At 42.7% G+C, this 10,490-nt stretch overlaps 1 protein-coding gene across 2 annotated transcripts in view; it reads right to left on the bottom strand.

Moving 5' to 3' along the window:
• Positions 1-1,448: 1,448 nt before the first annotated feature.
• sertad2b (SERTA domain containing 2b) overlaps positions 1,449-10,490 on the bottom strand; it is a 41,736-nt gene continuing 32,694 nt past the window's right edge. For both annotated transcript variants that reach the window (XM_085478422.1, XM_085478421.1), the window contains exon 2: positions 1,449-4,197. In XM_085478422.1, the coding sequence (XP_085334548.1) occupies positions 2,940-4,193 (1,254 nt within the window). In that variant the 5' untranslated portion in view covers positions 4,194-4,197 and the 3' untranslated portion in view covers positions 1,449-2,939. The remainder of the gene's footprint in view (positions 4,198-10,490) is intronic.

Genomic DNA, 10,490 nt, shown 5'->3' with positions numbered 1-10,490 from the left:
AAAAGTAAGACTGTTTCAAATTCATAGACAGCTGTACTTTTATTTCATTTATTATGTATATATATATATATATGTATATATACATATATATATGTATATATACATATATATATGTATATATACATATATATATATATGTATATATACATATATATGTATATATTATCTACAGTCCACATTTGGATCCCAATACAGTGATCAGCTGATAGTTTCTCTCTGTGTGTTTGTGTTCTATTGCATAGAAAAAGGCACAGCTCTGAGGTCTGTGTAAAATACAGCCTTTGCAGAGGGACTCAGCCTCGACTGTGGTCAGTCCTTATCTGCGGTTAGAAATTGCCGCACGCTCGGACAGCGCTTAAACCGATTCGGTGACAAACACTGATCGAAAAAGACTCAGAACCTTGAATGTTGTTCATACTATGTACATTACTTTTGGCATCAGAGCATCTGACAGGCTTTGGAGACTTGACATCTGAAGGTTTGAGATGGGCTTTTTGAGTATTGCTGCATGAACTCTTCGCCTTCAACTGGAAAGTGATGAACAAGAGAGTACAAAAGATGTAAAAAGTTGTGGCCGCCACCCCAGAAATCAAAAAAACAAAAAACAATAACAATGCAACAAAACAAACATAAACAAGATAATATAATTACCTATGTATATAAAAAAAATGGCTTCCACCCCATAGTTCCACACTCGGATACATTCCTTTTTGAAGTACATTCCTACCACACATTCTGTACACACATTTACAATCCAAATGTTCACATAAAAAATAAATATATTTACAAAAAAAGGGGGAAAATCCATACGAATAAATAACTTCATTGACAATTTTAAAAAAGGAAAGAAAAACAAGCACTCCAAAATTTAAATATGGTGAAAGCAACAAGATACGGTCATCTAGAAATGGTATTAGTTGGTGCTGCCATGTGCTCGGCTCACACTCTGCTTCGGTTTAAAATGCCATTCTTTTACAAGCTAGTTGAAGTCAAATGTACCCTGGGAAGCTGATGATCTTCCACTGGAACACAATGTTCTCGAACGATACCGCGAGACCACCGCAAAGCTGTGCTGGCAAACACACGAGGGTTCAGGGGTTCTTACGGTGACTTGCTGAAAAACGCTTCCATAATCAAAATAGCCACCGGTGGCATTCCCCGGCCCTCTGGATCATTGCAGTGTCCAGAAACACTTCTTCTGACAGATGCTGTATGATGAGAAAATACAGCACACAGCAGCTACAATGGTGACTAACATTAAAGCTGTGCTCTCTGGTGCCCCTTCTATACTTTCACTAGATGATTCTGTGTAATATGTACCTTGCAGTGATAAACCCACAGACAACTGTTACTCAGAATCACTTAACTGCCAGTTTTGTGTTTTAGTGCCATAAATATTCACTGGTGACCTCTGCTGGGTGGGGGTTGGAAGTGTTTTGAAACAACACTTTGCATGGTTGCAGTATCAGGTTAACACTGTGGTTTGGGTTTCCTACTTCACCCGCATTCTTATTATTTACGAGTCAGATTTAGACCTCCTGGCCCGTGAGCTTTTTGAGGCAATCTCAAAATTGTCCTGCAGAACCATGAGATTTTGCACTTTAGGGCTTCTATTCTAAGCACAAGTAAACATACTCAGGGTGTGTTTAATACTGTATGTCCTGCTACAATTTGCCAGTCACCTGTGTTGCTAAATCAGAGGGAACTAAACCTCACCCAAAAAATAATAGTCCTACTAACCGCCCACATTTTTCTTGTGTAATTCCAAGAGTTGCAGTGGTACCACAGTGAATTTCCCTGCAATGGGGTAACAGCTGTTTTGTTTTCAGGCCTGCGCAGCTAAATTTAACATGCGTGTAGTGAGCCCTAAGCCTCTGCTTAGGCTGCACTTTTCACATCATCTACATCCGACTGGGAGCCATGAGTCGGTGCTGCTGCTGCTGCTTCTGCTGTTGCTTCCAATGTAAACACGCCGAGCTTTCCCCTGTGGGTGTAGCTCATTTGAATTCTGCTGCAAGTGAATCATGATAACCAGCTCCTATGACCGAACTCATGTAAAACAGCATCCAGCACAGTTATATGTGCTTGCTGATAAGGAGAAGTACAAAAAAGAGTTTACCAAGACATCGGCGAGGCGTCGCAGAGCCACTCCCAAACTGTAATCGTATAGCCAAGCTAATATGTCATCTAGCACACTGGTAAAACTACATATTCCTTTTTATGCTTGCTTTACAAATAAAACATAGCATCTGTAATAAGATAGAGATTAAATAATTACTATTTGATCATGAGAAATTACCTTACTTAACGATAGTTTCAATACAATAAATTAAACAAAAAACATTAAGGAGTGACCTCTCTAGGCTGTTAAAACGAAAAAAAAAAAATACTGTTAAAACAGGAATTGAATAAGTGGTCATTTTGAAAGGCACTCATCTGCTAAAAGCCATAATTACAGTGTGTGTGTGTGTGTCTCATGTTTATGCTTGTATTTCTTTACCTGTGAGGAGTAAGTGTCCCCACAAGGGTAGATAGAGTTGTCCACAACAAGGACAATTTCATTGCTTCTATTTACAGTTACTCCTTAGGGTTAAGGCTTAGATTAAAGTTAAAGATTACAAAGAGGATTAGGTTTCGGGAATGAAGGAAGTCAAAGGAGGTCCTCACAAGTATAGAAATACAATTATATGTGTTTGTTTCCCGGTTACTTCTTTTCCATATTTGGAAAGGCGAGGACAGTGCATGCACAGTGTTGTGTAGTAGTAGTAGTAGTTGTCATAGTAGTACTAACTGACATCACCATCGATGTTTACAATTACCGACTTTTGAAGAGAGTTTAAAAAAAAAAAAAGTAAAAACAACAACCAGGAAAAAAAATCGATCCCACGTTTTCATTCCAGTCTGATTAAACTGTTTCTCATGGGGGGGGCATCCTTGAGTCAGGAGCCCACCAACACCTCCATGATGTGGTCCAATTCTGTCAGATCAATTTTGAAAGGCTGATTGGCTGAAACCTGGGGGGCAGGGCCGCTGTACGGTGCCCCCAATGATTTGAGTAGGTCGTCCGCCGTCACCACTGGCGACACTTTGGCGAGGCCGCCGGTGCTTGCTGTCCCACCCCCTGCTCCCCCTGCTGTCGTGCAAGGGTCAAAGTCATACATGGATGTGTCAATGTCGGCGAACAGGACATCATCCAACGCCAAGTCTGAGAGAAAGGGCGAGGAAGAGGACGGGGGACAAGAAGGAGAGGAGGAAACGTCTACCAGGCCACCTGGGGGCACTGCAGGAAGAGTGTCCATTGGCCGGAGCTCAGCACAGCGGCCTTCCACTAGGAAAACGGCAGCTGCCTCTGGTTTAGCACCCGTAGTCCTGCAGTCTCTGGGTGAGCCGGTGGGTGTAGGTGGGAGGGGTTGGGTGGTTGGTGTGGGAGCTGGGGAGGTAGTCATGGTCGTAGTATTAGCTGCTGCTGTCCTTGTTATGGCTGTAGGAGGACCCAACTCCATGTCACTCAGAGAGGAGGAAAAGACAGGCACAGGGACAGAGGGGGCCTGGCTCAGAGGTGCTGAAATGGGAGGCTGCACTGGGGGTGGTGACAGCGGAGGGGTGGGTGGAGATACCGCGCAAAAGGCTGAATCTCCACCATCCTCCTCCAGTAAAGAGGCAGGAGTGAGGCAGGCCTCCAAAGGGGCAGGACAGGCCTCCAGACGGCTGGGGCAGGCCTGGGATACCTGGCAGTTGGGAGGCACCATTGGGTGGGGTGAAGGCGGAGGAGCAATCGCTGGCATCAGCAGTGCAGAAGGCTGGGATACCTGTGTGCTCGTTGCCGCTGACAGAACGCCGAAAGATGGCGGCGCCTCACGGAAGCCTTCGTCCATGGGGTCGTCGGGTGGCGGTGAGGGCGGAAGGAGAAGTGGCCGCAGGGAGCCCTCTTGCTTGAGTTCGTCCTGGATGCGGCGGAGCATGTTGTTGATGAGGACGCGGCGCTCCAGGCTGGGTTCTCCCAGCGGCCGTTGGCTGTACAGCTTCATCAGAGAGATGTTAAAGATGGTCTGCCGCTGCAAGGTGTACGACACCTTCGAAAGACCTTCTGGAGTGACGCCTAGCCCCCCTCCCGCCACCGGCGCCTCCAGCGTTTTGCCTTCCAGCCCCTCTTCATCCTCGTCCAGCTTTCGCTTCGCACCTTTACCGAACATATATCTGAAAAACAAATAAGCAGAGACAGAGGAGAGATTATTGAAGACGCATATAGCTTTGCTAACATTAGGGTTTAGCTGTCTTATCGCTGGATGTTACTGACATCACACAAAACTGAGAGTAGAAAAAAATGTCTGTTTAGAGTTTAGACTTTGCCCATTTTAATGTGATGATCCAGCACTGTGAAAGCAAACATGACCGAAAAACAGGGAAAGCATAATAGGTCCACTTTATAAGCAACTGTGGTTTGGCCTACTCAACAATCACTGATTACACTGACCAGACACAAGTGTCAATTCTCTTTTCAGGTTATTGAACTTTTGTGACTATTCAACTTTTTCTTTTTCTTTTTTAAAAAAAAGTCATTAATAAACTATCACTCCTTAATAAATAGCTAGTTTTTCACAGTCCTAGTTACTTCCTCTCACTAGTGGACGTTTCCCTGCTCTGTAAGTAGAGTCATGTTCTGGTTTGTTCCCCACAATACACCTCAAAACAACTCTGATATTCTAAAAAAAAGAAAAGAAAAGAAAATTCTCATCTTGCAATTGAGGGATATATTCTTATGGTGAGCAAAATCCAGCATCCCAACTGGATTACAGTATAAAATGATCATCAAACCCAACTTCATCTCACTAAAACACTGACATACTCCACAGTGAAGTTTTCAGACTGAAGCATAGCAGCTTAACTGGCGTGATTCAAGAAGCTGCTTAAACGCAACGAGCTTACTGTGACAGGGGATTTTAAAAAAACACATATATTGAAACCATAAGCAGCTGCATTGGGAGCCTCACCACTGCACACTAAGGCCCAGCACACACACACACACACACACACACACACACACACACACACACACACACACAAACAAGAAGTTATGTAATAGCAGCGCTCCCTGCTGTACCACAGGATCAGAGGCCAGATTTAAAGCCCACCCCCTCCACTCTCCCTCCTCGTGCCACATTAGAATAGCACACCGAGTTACTAAGTAGGACGTGGTGGGGGGACAGTAGGAGAAAAACGGCTGAGAGAGATTATTGCACGAAATTCCCTGAATAAACATATTAGCTTTAAGAGATACATGTATCTACTGAATTGTTTCTGTGCTGCAAGAAAGAAAGAAAGAAAGAAAGAAAGAAAGAAAGAAAGAAAGGCATTGCTGCAGTATGTTTGACTTTAATCCAGGCTGACAGGCTCAAGCAGCCAGCCGCTGTCTACACACATACACACTGCGCATGCGTCTCTTCATTCCTCACACACACACACACACACACACACACACACACACACACACACACACACACACGCACACACACAGGAAGCAGGAGCTGCAGGCCCAGTCACCACGACTGGTTGGTTGCCATGACAAACAGAGTCAGCTGGGAATTCACCCAAAGAGATGACAAAGAACTGGAGGGAAGGTGGGGGGTGTGGGGGGGATAGGTGGTGGTGTTGGTGGAGAAGGGGAGGGAAGGGGGATGGGGGCGGAGCAGGAAGGAAGAGGAGGAAGACAAGGAGGAGGAGGGGAAAAAGTGAGAAGAGGAAGTAGAAGAGGAGGTGAGACTGCTCTGGTACGGTGGGAGGGAAATGAGCAACATTTTCTCCTCCCTCTAGCAAATCACTGCTGCTCGGTTGCTTTAGGGCCAGGCACTGAACCCCCAGTTGCATCATTATTGAGACCTTACAGATCTGTTGGTTCAGACTGTTGGGTGAACATACACAGGTTGTTGGTAACATTTCGCTGTTGTTACAGGATGTTAGGCTACATGCTATTGCTATTTATTGTGGCTATTTATTGTGGTTTAACCTGTTAAAAGTCTTAGTCTGACGACGAACATTTTCATATATATCTGGTTTTAAATAATTGCAGCTATGCACCCACCAAGGACAAAAACATAAAGAAAATTCTGTATCAAGCCTTGAAATCATAACTTCCCTACTTCTTTTTTTAGTATGGAGTGACTGCTGTGTGAAATTTGTTATAAATCCATTCAACTGGAGGGAAAAAAAGATGCACATTACAAAGCTTTATTAAATTGGACTCAACTGCAGTAAATAAGTTGATTCATCATTAATTAACTAAGTTGGTCCAACTCAAATGCTTTAAGTTGGAATAACAGAATTGTATAAAACGAAAATACAGCAATTTAATCACATTAAAAAATCCTTTCCCTAATTGTTTCATGTTGATTCAATTTTTTTGAGTGCACGTATGAAAACTATGAATTTCTCCACCTATAAACGATATCACATCTCCTCCATTCTTGTGACAGCCAGCTCTTCAAGTGTGGAGAATCAGAAGTATTAACATTTTATTTTGTATGAACTAGTCCTGGCTTATTCACTTATTCTCATCAAGCTGTTCCCCTCAAAAGCAAGACATCTGAAAACTGTAGGATTGTCTTTATTATTAAATTATAGTTTGTATATCATATATGTGGACAAAAATCTGAAAAACAGCAAAGAAAACAAACTACATTTTTACTTTTGTTTTAATGTTAGACTTCTTTGTTATATATGTCATAGTGACCTTGATAATAAAACAAAAACAAAAGCTGTTCACAAAAAAATTAAATGAGGACTTTTCTTGATCATGTTACGAAAAATAACATTGCTATTTAAAAATCCGGTGAGCTGTGGAGGACACACTGGATTAAAGGCTGGGCTGGTTGCTATAGTTTAGACAGCCATCATCAGATGAAAGAGAGACCACTAAGCACCCCACTGCTTCAGCCCCAGGTGAGAGAGAGTCCAGAGATAGCCAGCCTTGGAGGAAAAGCTTGCTCTATCTATCTGCATGGCACACTTTTCAGCAGTCTGAGTTTGGGCAGATGCTTCATTAGCTTCATGATGTGCATCAGGTGTTTTCAAGTAGTCTCTTAAACTCTGTCTGTTTTTTGTTAAATTATAATTATCCTCAAGATGTTAGGCTAAGCCTTGCTTGCTCTGTGCTGATAGAGAGAGGACCTCTAAGATTTCATCCGCTAGTTTGTGGTGTCTCAACTTGAGCATTTTCAGTGTTGCCATTTTTTTGAAACCGTGATGATTGAGTGTTAGTTGGGCCAGTTTTCCATAGACTTATTCAACAAAACTCTTTGAAACCAGAGGAGTTGCCCCCTGCTGGCCAATAGAAAGAATGCAGGATTAATGCACCACAGCATTGTCTTCACCTTTCAGTCCCAGAAGCTCCATGAATCTTTTCTAAACAGCCTTTGTGTGTCAACACTAATCCACAAAGAAATAGTTTGAAAAATCAACACATTTTTTTTAAACTATGTGTTTCTTTACTGCAGTAAAGAAATTGTTGGGAGTTCATTCAAAAATGAATGACTGATTTTTAACATTTGTGTGTGTGTGTTAATTTAAAAAAGCAGCCTCTCCACCCACTGCAGCTGCTTGTGGATCTTCCAGGGAAATGGCGAATCAGAGAGTGTCAGAGAGAGACAGAAACAGAGAATCAAAGAGAGAGCAACAGAGATAGTTTCAAAGCATTTTGCGGGTGTGTGATTGAGAGCTGAAGCAGCTGCGCATGTCTGACTCACTGAGTCATGGTGGGGTGTTTAGGCTAACACACACACACACACACATTCGCACACACTGAGTGCAGGGCTGACATACCAGAGGTGCCCCACCCCTTACATTCCACTTCATTATCCTCCTCTTCCCTTTCCTTCTACTCCACATCTTCTTCGCTCACTTTCTGGAATTTTACTTCTTCTCAGTCGTTCTTTTTCATCCGCCCTTCAGCATTTACATCACACCCTCCACCTCCCCGTTCCGACGGCTGTCAAAGTTCACAGGCCCAGCACCATCCTACTCTCTATGAGCCATGTCTAGATATGACCGCACGAGGGGAAGAAAAACAGGTCATAAATGAGTCGAAGTGATAAAGCATAGCCGTGGAGGAGTGCTACGCTCTAAAATGGAGCCGCGATCTTTATTCAAGGTCATTGTGACGACGTGAATCACTGTTAGCTGTCTTGCAAAGTAAGGTATTAAAACTACCTTTTTCCCATGAGGTAAACATAGTAAAAGGTATATTCCGACCTTCAAAGCAAAGAAGCTTTGAGTAGAAATACAACAAGCTGCAGTTCTGAAGGTCAAAAATAGAACTAATTTTCCCCTTGTACTCACTACATTACATTTGATACAGAGTTGCAAAACAAAATCAGTAGTTACAGAAGTAACAATACTCTGTGAAAGGTTACAACCATCATCATATCAGAGGCAGACGATACAAAGTAGACAAAACTTTACTCAAAGTCCAATATCTAAGTATGGCAAACAAAAACTGTTTATTTATTGCGTTTAATCCTTTTCTCCTTGCCTTTGCAAAATATGCCAAACAAATCCAAATCAATACATAAACAATTACTCCTATCAGAGTCATCAGCTTCTTCCCCACAGCTGTCAGACTCCTGAACTCTGCCTCCTGACATCTGACCCACGTTAACTCATGGACTGAACATACACACACCCACAATGGACAACTGTACCCTCAAACACAATAATAACATGGACTGAACCACCACTCACAACCACTAGCACTTTATATAGCCTCTGTAGAAACTATCTACACCCTCACTTATCTTAACTGCACTACTGTATAGCTCTGTGTAAATAATCATTCTGTACATTCGATAATCTTTAATCCTACAACTGTTTACAACTTGCATAGTTCCCATTTCTGTATAGCTGTATATCCCAGATTCTGTAAAGTTATTTATTTCATTTCATATTCTGTATAGTTTTTCATATTTATATCCTGTTCATATCCTGTACATAGCTTGTACTCACTACAGCCTGTACATACTTATAGTTATAGAATATTCACAACATACTTCATACCGTGTACATTATAACATACCATAATAGACCCATTTCTGTAATATACTCACATATCTATATTATTGCTAATATATATTGTAATATATCTATATCACTAAAGCACTTCTGGATGGATGCAAACTGCATTTCGTTGCCCTGTACCTGTGCATGTGCAATGACAATAAAGTTGAATTCTATTCTATTCTATCAGATTCATGAGAAAAACATTTGTCAAAAGAAGCATTTCTTTGGTGTTGCCTGCAGCGTAAAATATCACCAAATATCCTGATACAAAACCAAGAGCTAACCACACACTGGGCTGGCCCCCTGAATGTCTTTGGGCTCGTCTACTTCATAAAGGAAGGATTTACTGCAACTGATAGAACCACGCTACAATCAAATAGCACCTTAACGTGAAATTTACAATCTGATAGGTGCTTGCAGCTAAGCGTGTGATAAAGATATGATTACATTAAAAGCTGACAAAGCTTTCAGAAAAGTGGCCTTTCTAGTAAAACAATCACATGAAGCGAAGAGGAAAAGATGACCGATAAGAAGGGATGACTTTGCATGAACAAATAAAGAGCATGGTGTGAATCGAATCCCAAAATCACAGTAAAGGACCATGTAGAGCTTTTTTTACATGCAGAGGTGAGCTCTGCTGTGTGGAAGTGCATGTTAGCCTGTAAACGCACAGACGTGCGGGCTGTGCATGGTACTCCGAGAGCTGACTGTAGTGAGTGTGTGTTGTGCAGTAGTGCAGTGCTAGTGGATGGACTCTGCAGTGATATTATGATCCTGTAACCGGATACGCTGGTTTCCATGCCTCAGCTGCGCATCCACCCCTCCCACCCCCTCACCTCCACATCGGGCTATTTCAGGTTCTCTAGATGCACAAAGTGCAAACACTCCACTACACTCCTGCAGGTCGAGCAAGAAAGCAGTCAAAGTTGGACGCGTGTTCGACAGCAGTCTGCAGGCATGACTGCGCCATCCCGTTCTTCCTCACTGTAATGCACCCAGCTCTGCACATGAGGACAACGCTGTCCAACTCACTCCTCTGTGTCTCCCTCTTTTTTCCTCTCTCACTCACACTCACACACAAACACACACACACACACACACACACACACGCACACACACACACACACACACACACAATGCAGAACTAGTAAACACATTCCAGACAAAACCCAGAGGAAGAGATGGTGTAGTTCTGGCCTGACCAGACTGACTACACTCACCAGCTTCTACACTTCCACACACAACTTAAGATACAATTACACTATGACGATACAAGCTACTACAGCTGATACTGCTCCTGCTCTGTCTACTACTGTAAGAATACCGGTTTTCTGACATATTTGAGTGCTTGCACACATGCGCTGAGGCGTGCCCCAATTACTCATAAGCATCGACAATCATTGAAAATCCTTATCAACGCCTTGCTGCCTTTTCTTCTCCCT

The sequence above is a fragment of the Copadichromis virginalis genome, linkage group LG13 (genome assembly GCF_057382275.1).
Source record: "Copadichromis virginalis isolate Kocher_CV1m ecotype Utaka linkage group LG13, C_Virginalis_male_GT1.1, whole genome shotgun sequence".
Taxonomy (NCBI): Eukaryota; Metazoa; Chordata; class Actinopteri; order Cichliformes; family Cichlidae; genus Copadichromis; species Copadichromis virginalis.
Note: the sequence above shows the minus strand (reverse complement) of the source record. Positions and strands in the feature narration are given on the sequence as shown.